A 15,802-nucleotide genomic window follows, 5' to 3' on the forward strand; every position below is an offset into this window, starting at 1 on the left:
GTCTCTCCTCCTCTCTGCATATCTGACTTTGTAATAAAAAAAAATAATAAATCTTAAAAACAAAACATCAGCTCCCAAACACACACTGTCCTCTTAGCAGGTGCTTTGCTGTTCTTGGGTTGTATTGTGGGTTTGCGAGCTCACAGATGACATATCAATTCTTGCTGACCAGCAGGTTCACTATTTGTGCCATGGAAATGTCCATGGGAGTGGAGAGGAGCTGTGTGATTCCCCCAGTATGGTGTGCAGGGCTGTTCTGACAGACAGGAAGCCCGGGCAGATGGCTGGAAAAGAAACAGGAAGGCAGCTGAGCCATGGTGCCAGATGAAGGAGGGATCCCGCTAGCAGTTAGGGGAACACAGACTTGCTGGCGCTGTTGGCAGGGAGTGGCCAAGGGCTCTGGGTCCTAGAACAGCCCACTGAGAGGCTGCTGCCACGCTGAGATTTGCGGTGAGCGCCTGTGCACTGCAGAGGCAACGTGAACCCACTGACATTTTGGAGGAAAAGCAGAGTGGCCTTGATGACGAAGCAGATTTGGAGATTAGGGAGAGAAATGAATCAGTGATGACACCCAGGGTTCGGGCACGCCTGTGGGTGTGAGAGCAGCACACAGAAAGTCACAGAAAGACATTCAGGAAGCCGATCCAGCCGGCTGCAGACAGGCCCCACTCAGCCAACAATGCCAGCAGGAAGTTGAGGGCATGTGACTAGGGCACACGGAGAGGATGGGAGTGGAAAGATTATGGATGAAAGATTCAAATACACCCCTGAAAACCACGAGGCTGCAAACTGCCATTCTCCTTCACGTGGCGTCCATGATGACCTTGGCCACTGCCCCCTCCCTGTGGAGATGCGAAGTTAGAAGTTCAAAGCCCAGAAAATGTAGATGCAAGATCTCGGGGAGCCTAAAGCCAACTTGCTCACAGATGAGCAAAGCAGGAGTTGAAGAGTAATGACCACCTGCAATAAGCAAGCCAGCAGAGCTCCAACCGGAATCCTGTTCTTTTCTAGAACCCCATTATTTTCCAATGGCTTTGCTGATTTTCCATCGTTCGGAGATGAAAGGAGAAACCTAAATATGTGCAAGTTTTTCATGTTAAATTCATGTTAAGAACTGAACCCTGCGGAGGCATCGCACATGGGCCATGCTTCCTTTGTCGTCCTGCCCCCAGCACCGCCCACGCCTTCCCGCAGACAGCACGACAGGTGACCGCGGGGACTTCATCACCGTTGGCTGGCTTTCATGCGGTGGCCCTCAGTCTCGGGGTCATGGTAAGCATGCCTGGGAGGCACAATGGAGTTTTATCTGTCTGGAGTCGGCTTACTCGTGCCTGCCAGGAAAGTTACCTTGGGTGACATGCCACCTTTTGTATCACACCTGCACTTAGATAGCAAACTCTGTCTCTATTGTGATAAGCAGACCATGAACCAGGGCACTAGGGAGTATGTGGATATTAATTCCACAGCAAAGGACATTCTGAATAATACTCAGCCACCAGAAGAAGACAGTGGAGTTTCACCAGGAAGTATGACAGCCTAGGTGTGTTACACTGATTTGACTTACAATTTATATATGTGACAATGTTCTTTGTAAGGACGCTATGAAAGTACAAACCAAAATTTTGACCTATTGAAAAACTTTGTTTTCAAAGTGTACCATAATTAAACACGGAATGGATTAAAAGTCTCTTCTAAAGCAACACAGAATTTTCCAGAGTCTAAAAGCCACTTATAACTAAGGCATTTAAAATACAAAAGATGTTTGCTACAATGTAGCAGTAAAGCAATTATACTTAAGTACTTTTTTCATAGAACATAATTACTATAAAACAAATATTTGAGCATACAAGTGATTACTTATTTCAGCTAACTGAAAATCTCAAGTGACAATTCTTCTCTGAGACCTTTTATCTGTGATTCCAAGCTATAGCACAATGGAATCCTTTTTGGGAATTGGCCTTTTCTCGGGCAATATGTCCTTGCTTCTCTGTAGTGCTTGTTGGTTTTTCCATGAAATAATGAACAGGAGATAAATCTTCAAAAAAAAAAAATGCTTAGTTGGGAAAAATTATGCCACCAACACTGGGGCCAACCTTTTCACAAAGCTGAATCTTCTGTTCTGTAAATGAGTGTCCCAAGAGTTCCTGCAGACAACACGGAGGTGGGACAAGGGTGAAGGAAGAGGCTGCCAAGGGGAAGGGCAGAAGGACTGGAAGAGGAAGCCACCAGCTGGCACCTGGAAAATCAGGCAGAACCTGCAGGAGGAACCTGAAGACGGTGGGTGGCAGAGATAGAGGAGGGTACCCAAGGCTCCAGGCTTTCCTGCTCCTGGCCACAGCCACTGCTCCGCTGTGCGTTAGGGGTTAGGGTGAGTTCTGCCACGCCATTAATCACCTGCAGCTTCAGGGAAGAGAGGTCTGGTCCACTAAGGAAGTTGACAGTGTGAGTGGGACAGAATGGGTGGTGGTGAGGTCATGGTAAGCTGAAGGGATCCATGTGACCCATGCTGGGGACACAGCCCAGCTGCTGGCAAATTCAGAGGACAAGCGAGGCTGCCACGGAGGCTCATGGTACTTATTTTTGGTCATATACGATAGTGCAGATGATGACACAGTTGGTATAAAAAAACACCCAGCATCAATGCCCTTGTGGCCTTTAGGGCACCTGTGACCCCACTTTGCGTGGAGCCCACACTACAACCTGATATGCAGGGACTGGTTTCTCAGCTAAATCTCTCCCTCACCACTCAAGGATGGTGTTGCATGACAGAGCTGCTTCAAAGGGCCAGCACCTAGTGGCATGTCAGAGTGCTTGCGCTGCCAGCATCCCATATGGGTGCTGGTTCATATCCCGGCTGCTCTACTTCTCACAGAGCTTCCTGCTTATGACCTGGGAAAGCAGTGGAGTATGGCCCAACTGCTTGGAACTCTCCAACTATATGGGAGGCCCAGAGGAGGCTCCTGGCTCCTGACACCAAATCAGCTCAGCTCTAGCCACTGCGGACATTTTGGGAGTGAACCAGTGGTTGGAAGATCTGTCTTTCCTCTGTCTCTCTGTAACTCTTTTAAGTAAAACAAATAAATCTTTTAAAAAAAAGGGCCTGGCACAATGGCGGAATGGTTAAGGTCCTTGCTTTACACGCCCAGGATCCCATGTGGGCGCCGGTTCTAATCCTGGCAGCCCTGCTTCCCTTCCAGCTCCCTGCCTGTGGCCCAGGAAAGCAGCTGAGGATGGCCCAAAGCTTTGGGACCCTGCACCTGCGTGGGAGACCCGGAAGAGGCTCCTGGCTTCGGATTGGCTCAGCTCCAGCCGTTGTGGCTGTCTGGGGAGTGAATCATCGGACGGAAGATCTTCCTCTCTGTACATCCGCCTTTCCAATAAAAATAAAATAAATCTTAAAAAAACAACAACAACAAAAAACAAGGCCAAACACAATAGCCTAGTGGCTAAATCCTCGCCTGGCAACCAACAGGATCCCATATGGGTGCTGGTTCCTATCCTGGCTGCTCTACTTCCCACCCTCCTTTCCCTGTGGCCTGGGAAAGCAGTCAAGGACAGCCCAAAGTCTTGGGATCCTGCATCCATGTGGGAGACCTGGAGGAAGCTCCTGGCTCCTGGCTTCGGATTGGCTCATCTCTGACCATTGTGGCTACTTGGGGAGTCAATCAATGGGTGGAAGGTCTCGCTTTTTTTCTCTCTGTAAATCTGCCTTTCAAATTAAAAAAAATAATAATAAAATATCTTTTTAAAAATTACCTGGATTATCAAAATGGCATCACAAGCTATAATAATGTTAATGCAGCTTGACATTATTTTGACAGGCAGTCCCTAGTAAATATTTTAAAAAAAAGGCCATTTACTAAGCAGAAAGGCAAACAACTGAGTTTAAAATAAACAGACATTTCATATTTATCTTTTGAAAGCTGCTCCTGGGGTGTGGTTCTGAAAGCTGCTCCTGGGGTGTGGTTCTGGGGGCAGGTGCAGGGGCTACAGATGCTGTTTGGACCACGCACATCCCATACACTCTGATCCCCATCCTGCTTCCTGCTCATGCACATCTGGGGCGGTACCAGGTGATGGCTCAAGTACCTGGGTTCCTGCTACAGAAAGAGAAAGACCCATTCAGCAATGTCTTCCTGGTTCTGGTCTGGCCCAGGCTGGGCTGGTTTTGGGTCCTTGTATAATGAATCAGTGACTAGAGGCTCTCTCATCATGTCTCTCAAAGTAAAAACAAGCACAAATTTTAAGTAAAAATTAAAGGTAGTTCTCACCGTTTCTTCTAGTCCTTTCCATTTACTGTCGTCACAACACTCAGTGATTCCACAGTGATTCAAGCTCCAGTGAACGTGAGGTCCCATGGGGTGGAGGACAGACTCCCTGCTCAGAGCAGTGCTCCTAGCTGTGGGGACCCTGTCCCTGCCGTCCATGCTAAGGTTCAAAAAATAAATAAATAAAAAACAAATGATGCAAAACATGACACATCTTCATCCAGATGAGAAAATATTCTATTTTCCCACTTGTGTTTTTCTAATTTATGGTACCGGAAAAGGGAAATATATAATATTCTTATATAAATTGTGTAAAAATCTCTTTTTTTAAAAAAATCATATCTTAAAGGTTTTGGGTTCAAGTACATTCTCATTTACTACAGCCACACACAGTAACCAAGGGCAGTCAATGTCCCAGCAAACGCACAAACCGGAGACCCCAAGCAGCAGGTCTCCGTCTCCCGGTCACTTCTGGTCATTTCTGGGCGTTACTCCTGTCGTGCTTCCGGATGATGGCCATGAGGTTGGCCTCGGTCACCAGGTCGCCCTGCGTTTGCTTCTCTCGCTGCTGCTCCTTCCGCCTCTGCTCGTGAAGGTAAGGTGAGTTCAGCAGCTGTGGCGGCAGAAGGGATCCTGTGGGCTTCACTCTTTTTACCACGTCCCAAAAGAGGCGTTTTGAATTGTTATTGATGAAGGTGATGGCTGTTCCCTGTTGGCCTAACCTTCCCACTCTTCCAACCTGCAAAGAGACATCAAGGACATTTTCAAGAAACTCCTGCAAACTCCTGCAACACCAGAACGGCTCTGCAAGCCAAATGAAGGTCGTTTAAAGAGATGAAGCAACAGCTTTTGAACTTTGCATTTCAACCTATCTGTGAAATCAATTCAGTGAGCTGCTGTCACCAGCATGTCTATTGAAAAACCCACATAGGGCCTGGTGCGATAGCATCGTGGTTAAAGCCCTCGCCTTGCATGCAACAGCATCCCATGTGGGTGCTGGTTCTAATCTCGGCAGCCCCGCTTCCCATCCAGCTCCCTGCTTGTGGCCTGGAAAGGAAGTCAAGGATGGCCCAAAGCCTTGGGACCCTGCACCTGCATGGGAGCTATGGTAACTATTTGAGGAGTGAACAGCACAAGGAAGACAGTTCTCTGCCTCTATTTCTTCCTTAAACTCTTTAAAATATTAATAAATATGTACTAAAAGTATTATTTGTGGAGGCGCCAGCATTGTGATGAGGTATGTTAAACCGTTCCCTGTAATACCCCCATTCATACATGGGTACCAGTTCATGTCCAGCTGCTCCACTTCCAAACCAGCTCCCTGCTAATACACATGGCAAAGCAGCAGAAGATGTCCTTGAACCATGCAGGAGACCCCGATTCTGTCTTTGGGTTGGCCCAGCTTGGTTGTTGTAGCCAGTTGGAGAATGAAGCAGTGGATACAAAATATCTCTCTCTCCCTTTCTCTATAACTGTCTTCCAAATATATATATTTTAAAAATATACACATATTTATTTTTTATTATTTTATTTATTTTTATTTATTTATACAGAGAGGAGGAGAGACAGAGAGGAAGATCTGTCCATTGATTCACTCCCCAAGTAGCCAGAACTGAGCTGATCCAAAGCCAGGAACCCAGAGCCCCTTCTAGCTCTCCCTTGCAGGGTGAAGGGTCCCAAGGCTTTGGGCTGTCCTCGACTGTTTTCCCAGGCGGGGAGCTTGATGGGAAGTGGGGCTGCCAGGATTAGAACTGGCACCCATATGGGATCCTGTTGCGTGCAAGGTGAGGACCTTAGCCACTAGGCTTCTGTACCAGGCTACATCTATATCTATAGATATAGATACATGTACTTAAAAGTACTGTTTGTGAAACTTGTGTTTTTTGTTACACCTGTATGGGGGGAGGAGAAGAGAATGATACCATAAAGATACTTCTTACTGGGCCTGACTTTCCAATAAACAAAAATCTTTAAAAAATTAAAATTTAAAGCTTAGAACACTGCTTGGCCCAACAGAAAATGTGTAAAAAGTGTTAACTTTATTTATTTTTTTTTAAAAGGTATTTAGCAGTGTGTATGTAAGGTTCCATTTACACAAGACGTGTAATAAGGGATGCATATGTGTATGGATGTGCATATCTGTGTGTACACATGCATACCCTCTGCACGTTTTAAATGCTGTAGCCACTCAAAGCGGGAAGGGGACAGGAAAAGGAGGATTGCCTGTCCTTATACATGTTTTATCTGCACTGCAATCCTTGAGTATGTACTCTGATGAATGAGACAAAACACCACCTCTGCACAGAACCCAAACGGCCAGGAGCCCTGGGTTCGGAGGTAACAAACTCCACTCGACACCACCACCCGAGGCCAGCAGCCTGACAGCCCAGTGCCTCGAGTGTCCCTGAGGGCACAGCTGACCTTGCTGCTGTAAGCCAAGGCTCAGCAGCGCTGCTCCAACAAGCTGTCACTGTCACTGTAGCTAGCTCACTATGACAGAAAGATTCAAAATCACCAAAAATTTGAAAGGAAATAAAGGTCAGTGGCTTGAACAAATTAATGCTTATAGATCCCCCTACTTCCTGATGCATAGGTAAATGCAGTGCAACCAGGACAGCCAGAGGAGGCAAGGCGAGGGGCCACACGCCACGGGATCAGCAGCTCGTTGAAGGCAGAGAGCGCGGCAGGCCGGCTCCAGCCACTGGGGCCACCAGAGGTGATTCTAAGAACACCCGAGAAGGAAGACGGGCAGCGGCCGGCAGCCGGGCGACAGCGTGGCGCAAAGGAGGCTCTGTGTCCACTGCCCAGAGCAGCTCTCGTTACCTCTGGCGGCCAACAGAAGGCCAGGACTTTCAAGGGCGAAAGACTAGAACAAGTAAGGACATGGAGAGGAGATGAAGACAACATTCCTGAAAACAACCCGCGCGCTGAGGGATTGATTTTGTTTTGGCCACATATATCAACTTCAAACAATCTTTTCAAACAAAGCGGTGTGGTTTTTTGTTTTAGTATAAGGGCCATTAACCTGTTCACTGAAAAGAACAAGAAAAACCAAGAAAGCAAAAATGGAAACAAAATTTTATCACTTGAATGTTTTAAAGAACATTTTAGGTTACATCCAGTCATTTTAATGCATTGTAGGCGTTAAAACAAAATTTACCTTTAAAAATAAAATTCATATACACACAGAGAGAGATTTAAATTTTAAAAGACAAATCCCAACTTCTAGATCTTGTTTGTTTTTTCAAACTCCCCATCGCACTGAGCACGCCTCGCCCAGCGCAAGCCACGCAGAGGTCCTTACCTGGTGCACGTACTCATCCATGCTCGAGGGCATGTCGAAGTTGACGACCAGCCTCACGCTAACCAGGTCCAGGCCTCGTCCCAGGACGCCCGTGCTCACCACAACGTCATAGTCACCTTCAAGCAGCCCCTTTCCAAAACACAGCAAACAACAATAATTAAATTTGTCCCCCGTGATTCCATGTCATTCTGCCAGGTTCTCTTTTTTTTCTATGCATGCTCAGAAACTTTTGCTACTATCTTTTCAATAATCAAAGGCCTTGGTGTTCCTGAAAACTGCATGTAGCTTAAATCCTCGCTGGCCCCGTGGAATTTATTCCATTCATTTACTCAGGCAAATCTTTTCCAGGGATGAGCTAAGGCTCTGTTGTGTGCAGAGTGGATTTCAGAAATGGTGCCTTCTGTAGCCCTAATGCAGTGGTTACACACTCCCTGGAGAACGGGCCTGCTGCTGCCCAAACACAAAGTCTGAACACAAGAAATAATTCACTTGCTGCTCAGGGCGTGCCCGGAGTCCTTGTGGTCATCCAACGAGAGGCTGCCATGAAAGCCTGCTGTTGTGGAAGACCATTGTGTCTTCAAAATCTGACAAAATGTGTGCAGGAAAGACAAGAACGCAGCCTGCTGAGTGTCCCACCTGTAGTATGTCCTTCCTCTCTGTCTGCGACTTCTCTGAGTGCATGGACACACTCTTGAGGCCAGTGATCTTCTGCACGGCCTCGCTCAACAGATCTGCTCCAAGCTTGCAGTCAACAAACACCAGCACCGGGGGCTTAAAGAGCTTTCTGTCCTGAAAAATGATAAACGCATGTTTAGAAGTATTCCTGTTCTGTAGTCCACAGTGGGCTCCGAAAGCTTTAGTGTGCTCAGCTATCTGTCAGGTTCTCATGAGCAACCCTCTAGTATGGGAGAATATCTTAGTTGTCTTTTTGGTTCTGGATGGCAAGCATTCATCCCTCCATCATCGCTGGAGGAACTGAACCAGGTCCACAGCAAAACCCTGTCTGGGCCTGTCCCAAGTGTGCTATTCCGTATAGTGGACACACTGACCCTGTGAGGTACAGTGGACACACTGACCCTGTGAGGTACAGTGGACACACTGACCCTGTCAGCGCCCTGCCCGAGTGTGTGCTGTGAGGTACAGTGGACACAACTCTCTCTCTTCAGAATCACCAGGATGAGATCCTCATCTTTGATCTCAAAGTGGATCCTACTTCCAGGAAAGCTTCGTCACTGGAACAGTAGTGCTCAATCAGCATCACTCATTCACTGCGCTGCTTTCTTCCTCTGCACATCTCTATACTGTGTCATTCATCTCACAGAACCTACTTTCTCACTACTCTCATTCATTTATTCACTCCTTCAAAAAATACATCACCTTTTTAGTACTTAAAATTATATTAGCCCATTTTATATCGCTGTAATTAAATGCTTGAACTGGGAAAAAATGTAGAAAGCAAACAAGGCATACCCAGGTAAAGAATTTTCTTGAAAATGTGCACCAATGGGAACCAAATAGCCTTTTACACTGATCATTAATAATACTTTAAACATAAATCAAAAAATGTAAGTGCAACCAACACAGTAATAAACGCTTCTTACAAGTCAATACAAACCATGTTTAACTTATGGCCATTTCTGCTAATAACTTTGCTTACAAGTATTACCCACTGAACACAATTCTGTTTAAACCTGTAACAGCTAAAAACTCCTCAGGGAAAAAATGGTCACCAAATACTCTGCCCTCACCTCTTTTCTAAAACTGTCAATAATCTTTGAGAGAAAAAAATTTAGGAATAATACAGATATATAAATAAATTTCTGTGATAGGGAAAAGAAAAACCAACCATTCTACCATGCAACATCTAAAGAAGTAAGTTTATTCTATCCTCATAGGATGCTGGGGCAGGCAAACCACTTTATTATTAAACACCTACACCATATTCCCCAAAAGCTATATCCAAAAGATTATATTCTTCGCAGGTGTGAAAAATGCAGAAACAGTCCAGAAAAGGCAGTTGGCCACCTCCCTACTCACGTTCAAGACTTCAAACAGCTTCCTCTTTTTGGCAGGGTCTTCCACCCACAGGACAATCTGCCGCACGCTGGCACAGGGCACGCTCTTCTCTCCAGCGGTGACTCTCACGGGGTCTTGCAACAGCTGGTTTGAGAGCTGCTCGATGCTAGCTGGAATCGTGGCTGACACCAAAATGGTCTGACAGTCACCAGGAACGCTTTCCAAAACGTCAAGCACTTGTTGCTGAAAGCCCATCTTTAACATGGTATCAGCCTAAAATAAAACCATTTTAAAGTTAGTCCTAGGGCCCGGCACGGTGGCGCAGTGGTTAAAGTCCTCACCTTGCACGCCCGGGATCCCATATGGGCGCCAGTTCTATCCCGGCGGCCCCGCTTCCCTTCCAGCTCCCTGACTGTGGCCCGGGAAAGCAGCCAAGGACGGCCCAAAGCTTTGGGACTCTGCACCCACGTGGGAGACCTAGAAGAGTCTCCTGGCTCCGGATCGGCATAGCATCAGCCGTTGTGCTCACTTGGGGAGTGAATTATCAGACAGAAGATCTTCCTCTCTATATCTCCTCTCTGTATATCTGCCTTTCCAATAAAAAAATAATAAAAATAAATCTTAAAAAAAAAAATAAAGTTAGTCCTGTTTGGCTTTATAACCTGGCACCACTGAAGAAAGTCTGACACAACCAAGAACATAAACCAATGGAAACTTCTGCATTGGAAGACACATCCCAAATACAAAGACACACATTACAAACCACATCAAAAGACCAAGGGTCAACAGAAAACTTCAAATAAAATTGTAAACTGTGTAACGAAATGTTTATAATCACATACAAAGACTTTGGCATTATTAAGAGTAGCCAAAAATTAATGTTTCCTAAACACTCATCTATACTGGACACATTTTGGGGATCTACATAATATAACAGTAAGCTGTACTGTTCCAGATTATTCCAGAAATAAAAGCCTTTTTTAGGTAGTGAATGACTGCTGACAAAGAAAAGGAAAGGCACAGAACACTGTGTATTAGCACATAGCACACACAAGCTTAACCGCAAAGGCTGGGGGGAAGGCTGCAGGTTGTTGAGGGCCACGTCCACTTGCTGGGTTTTAGTGTCTGCAAAGCTGAAGTGACCACCATGCACCTGGACCTCATTGACACTGATGTCTACAAGGAAATTTCATGTTACACAGAAAACGTCCATGTTGAGGGCTGTAAGGTCTGAAGGTTGGAACCTGACCCCCGAGTGTGAGTACTGGGAGCTAGGCCTTTCTGGGGGGTGAGGAAGCCCTGGGGATGGCATCCCAGGAATGGGATTGTTGTCCCTACAGTGGAAGATGAGGGAGCTGCCGGATCCTTCTGCTCCACGAGGACCCAGCAGGAAGCATCACCTTTGTGCTATTGCCGATGTCTCCGAAGGCTTGTGTTGGTGAAGAAATGGAGCCAACAGTGGAAACCAGGTGGGACTCAGGAACCTTAATTGCTAGGCCAACTCCCACTTTTAAAAAAATATTTTTAGTGCTTCCTTAAAAATAAACAATGAGAAAGTGAGTACAGCACTGTGGCTTAGTAGGTAGAATTGCCACCTGCAATGCTGGCACCCACATGGGTGCTGGTTTGTGTCCCAGGTAATTCGCTTCAGGTCTAGCTCCTTGCTAATTGCAGTGGGTAGGCAGGGGGAGATGGCGCAAATGTTTGTGGAAGGAAGACCTGCGTGAAGTTCCTGGCTCCCGGCGTCAGCCTGGCCCAACTCTGACTATTTTAACCATTTGGAGAGTGAACCCCTGGATGGAAGATCACTCTCTCTCCATCTCTCCCTCTAACTCTTTCAAATCAATAAATAAAATATCTAAAAAAGAGATGAGAAGCTAAGGCTATCTTGATTTTCAAATATAGTCCAGGAATCTATAATTTAAGAATAAGATATTTTATTATTTTAAACTATTAAGACATTGTACTTTTCAGTATCCATGGATTATGCCCACATAAGTTTAAGCCACTCATTTTAATATTATTTGTTCCATGAAACTTTAATAAATATGAAACAATCATGACAGGGTTTGACCTTGGGCTCCACCTGTGACCCTGAGCAAGTTTAGGAGGTGCTGATTTGCCCCTTCGTGAATGAGCATGACACAGGCTGAGCCCTGGATTGCTGGTTAGGCACGCTACATTGAGATGCTAGTGACAGGTGAGCTTGATAAGGAAGCCGACCTTGGCCCACAGTGTGGGAGGGAGCCTGGAGCCTGGAGCTCAAGCAGTCTCCGGCTCTTGAGCCACCGTCTGCCTCCATGGAACACACTGACAGCAAGCTGCATGGGAAGCAGCAAGGCTGGGACCTGAGCCAGATGCTGCGACATGGCACTCAGGCATCCAAGCGACAACTAACCATTGTGGCCAGCAAACGCTTGCCCTTGAACTGCACTATTTTGAAAGCCACTACAAACTGATCTTGGGAAAGCCTTATTCTCAGCACACCACAGTTTCCAGCTAACAAATGTTCCTTGCCTGCCACAGAGCTGTGAGCAGACTAAAATGTGAAAAATACACACTTAGGAAACGCCTCCTAGCAACAGGAGCACTACATATATAACAGGCTTCAAATGTTAGGACCACTTACAGTGAAATAAAGCTACTCTGAAAACGTCTGAGGTAAACAGACAAAGAGGTAGATCCAGGTGGCCCCTAATCATTACTAAATCTTGCCAAACTCCTCGGAAAAAACTTCCATTTTCAGTGTTACCCGGGTCTCGGATCACCCAACTTCCGTTTCTTCTCCACACTAGAGAGTTGGGGGGGGACGGGGCTAAACATTCATTCCTCAGGCTTTACTGAGTGGCCTGCTGAGGTCAAGTTCATGCTTAGCATGTGCCATGCACTGCGCTCTGAGTCATCTCTGTCAGGAACTCAGGCTGGCAGAGGACGTGGAGGCAGACTATGACACAGCAGCTAGGAGCTGGGGTTAGTACAGTGGACCTGGGGACCCGTCGCTAGAACCTGTGCTGCCAATGGCAGGTGGGAGTGCTGGGAGCCAGTGGTGAAGACCGGGGCTGGGCCTACCTGCATGTGACAGTCAGACAGGGAGTGTGATAATTGGGATAAAGCAGGGCCTCAACATGAGAAAAGCCATGACATGCATGCATGCTAAGCAGAGCAGAATGCAAAGCAGGTCTGAAGTTTCCTGGGGGGTGTGGGTGGAGGGAAGGTATCCGTTGAGGACACCCCAGAAGGGCAGAGCAGGCAGATCCTGTGGGAGACATGAAGGGTCAGCACATGAAGGCTGAGCACGCCGAGTCTGAGCACACAGGAACCCCGAAGTTCCCCGACCCCGCCACTCCTGAAGCCACGGCTGCCCTCGTGAGCAGGGGTGGGACTGGCTCTTACTTCCCTCTCATGTTCTCACTCCCTGCTCACTGACTCACCTTCCAACCACACAGGCCGGGCCTTGGCACTCATCTTCCTGTTCACGTCTCCCTTACAGAACCCATCCAGTTGCAGAATGCTAAAGACACTTCTTTTATCCACAGAATTCATCCCCTTAGATCCAGGATTCCGGACAGGTCTGAAGCCCAGCTCAAGTCTCCTGGCCTCACACCTGCCCTGACTGACCCCCACGCCTCTTCCCACAGTGAAAGGCTGAGCTGTGGTTGGCAGGGCCACCCTGTTGTGGCCTTCTCTCTCTCATTCTCATCAGCAGACTCATGAATGATCACTTTACAGTAGGCTCTTATTTAACCCTGACTCTGGCTGGCTGTGTCCTGCAACCTCCCTCACTCCACACACACCATGTCTGGGTTTCTGGCTGCTCTGTCTCACATTCTCTGCTCTTTCATTTCTTTTGTACGAAGCAGCAGAATAACTTCTTAAAGCACCACCTTGAATATGCTGCACCCCAACTCGGTAATTCAAACAGCCTCATTGCTAGCCACATGAAACCCAAACTCCTCCATCTCCCTTTCGGGACTCTGCAATTTGACCCCACCCTAACCACCCCACTGCACTTCTTGTTTCCCAGAATGGATTCTTCAAACCTCTGGTCTCTTCTTTGCCCAACTCTTTACTTTGGTTTCAAGACGTAACCGACTGACGCGGTTGCCTGCCAGCCGTTGCCCCTCCAGGCCACAAGAACACAGGAGCAGAAGAGCAGCCAGTGCCCATGCGCTGAATAAGCACTTCTCTCTTGCTCTCACAGTGCTACACAGGAGACCCCGAGGGGCCTGCAAAACTTCAGGAAGGGGCATGGAATGGAACTTAGTTTCAAAGCCACACAGACTCTCAAGCCCTAAGATGGGGAGAACTTCAAAACATGCAGCCATCAACAGAGAGCCTAGCCACATGGGCAGTGGGTTTGCTACTAAGGAGATGCAGTGAATGAGCTTCAGCATAGAGCCCATCCCAGGAAAACGCTGAGTGGCAGACGTTTGAAACGAATGGGTGATGACAGTTTACACTGCTACGCAGCTTTTCTGAGACATTCTCACATGCTTTCGTGGGAGCAGACGTGGGGCAGAGGAGGGAGTACTTGAACCTGGCCTTGGGCTCGCAGACACAAATATGTTCTTAAGCCTTCTGATATCCTGCAGCCACCTGGCAAGCGGCCCATGGAGAACAGGCCAGCACCCGGCACCCCCATTTCTGACCACAGCTGGATGACAGCAGGTCCTTGAGCAGATGTGTACAGGCCCCTGTCCCCTGCAGGCAGGTCCGGCAGATGGCCAGGGCAGGCTGGCCCATGGCTCTGGGTTCTCAGGCTGACTCACACAGTGGAGTAGCACCTTGGAGTAACGTGCTTATATTACATTACCCAGCAAGCCGAGGGCATAAAAACACGTGCCAGGTAAATGCAACGCAGAAAAGTACAATCACAAATGTCCATGTCCACACCGGAGAAAGGAAACTGAAAAGGCTACCCAACTAGGCATTAATAGCTACTTCCACATTTCCTGTTAACAACAAACACTGCTTCCTTTATTGGGACAGACAGCTAAGAGCTAGCATCATATTTTAAAATTTTCACCCTTCGGACACAGACCCAGCAGGTAAACGCAAGAAACATGATAGGAAACAGCCCAGAAAAGGCCATGGAAACCTACCCACTGGCATACAGTTGGCAGACGTGGGGGCAAGACCAGGCTGAATCTGTCCACATCATCCACTGGCAAATCCAGGCACCAGTGTGGGTCGACCCAGGGTCGGTCGCAACAAAGACTAGTGCACATTATGGAATGCCGAGGTGAGGTTGCCTGTACCAGAAGGGACCGCAGCGCCCAACCAGCCTGAGAACAAGAAAGGAAGTGGGCAGAGCTGGCAGGGGAATAAGGGAGGGTTCCTTTGCTGGACAGCTACTTCCGCAGGAGAGCATGGGCTGGGATGGGGGCAGACCAGACTAGGCAGAGCTACCACACCTGTGCGCCTCATGTGGACTAGATCAGGGAAAAGCCAGGCTGGGCGGATTATTCCTACTGGTGCAAACAAAATTAAAGTGGGCGAGGTTTGTTTGGGCAGCATCAACTGGAATCTGGGAGTGGGAGAGGCCTGGGAGGGAAATAGTGGGCTCATCCCTCTTGGGTTACCACTTCCACGGGAGGACATAAAACTAAGACAGTGGCTGGGGTGGAATGGGATGTGGGACAGACTGGATTACTGCTACACTTACTGGCAAACCAGGGTAGGGGGTGGGCCTGGTTGGGGTTATTGTGGGTCGCTCCAACCTAGGCTACAGCTCCCGCTGGTTTATGTGAGGGCCAAGTATGTGCTGGGCAGAACCAGACTGGACTGCAACACCCATTGGCTCCAGTGGAAGACGGGAGTGAACACAGAACCAACCCAGGAATTGCAACCACCAACTGATTGGAGCGATGGACGGTGCCAGGCCCTGTACTTGTTAGCACATACAAGAAGTTTCTTTGGAGATCTTCCTAATCTAAATGCTGGACTCAGAACCATAACAAAGAAAAGAGCGAAGACAGACCGGGTCAACCAACCATCTAAGCTATGATGGACTATGTCAATCAGTGGATTTTTCAAAGACCTCATAGTGCTTGGAGCGGCAAGATTGACAGCGATTCATAACTGTTGCAATATCAAAACCACTTGAGCAAGAACCTCAGAGCATGCCCTACACCCGGGACTTGGGGAGGGTGGGAAATTGGGTGGGCCTTCTCCCTTAAAACCCCCCTTTTAAACATGAAGGTAACAATATGGA

General features: G+C 47.6%; 1 protein-coding gene across 4 annotated transcripts in view; it reads right to left on the reverse strand.

The window, feature by feature from the left end:
- DDX59 (DEAD-box helicase 59) overlaps positions 1-15,802 on the reverse strand; it is a 24,720-nt gene continuing 8,918 nt past the window's right edge. For 2 of the 4 annotated variants that reach the window (XM_040985417.1, XM_040985415.1), the window contains 4 exons: positions 9,610-9,861; positions 8,209-8,361; positions 7,573-7,701; positions 4,493-5,007 (listed from right to left, as the gene is read on the reverse strand). In XM_040985417.1, coding sequence (XP_040841351.1) covers positions 4,744-5,007; positions 7,573-7,701; positions 8,209-8,361; positions 9,610-9,861 — 798 coding nt within the window. In that variant the 3' untranslated portion in view covers positions 4,493-4,743. Of the gene's footprint in view, positions 285-4,107; positions 4,429-4,492; positions 5,008-7,572; positions 7,702-8,208; positions 8,362-9,609; positions 9,862-15,802 lie in introns of those variants that run through there. The other 2 variants (XR_005884465.1, XM_040985416.1) reach the window with 2 other exon arrangements.

This window comes from Ochotona curzoniae, unplaced genomic scaffold, assembly GCF_017591425.1.
Source record: "Ochotona curzoniae isolate NIBS_2020 unplaced genomic scaffold, NIBS_Ocur_1.0 contig_430, whole genome shotgun sequence".
Classification (NCBI taxonomy): Eukaryota; Metazoa; Chordata; class Mammalia; order Lagomorpha; family Ochotonidae; genus Ochotona; species Ochotona curzoniae.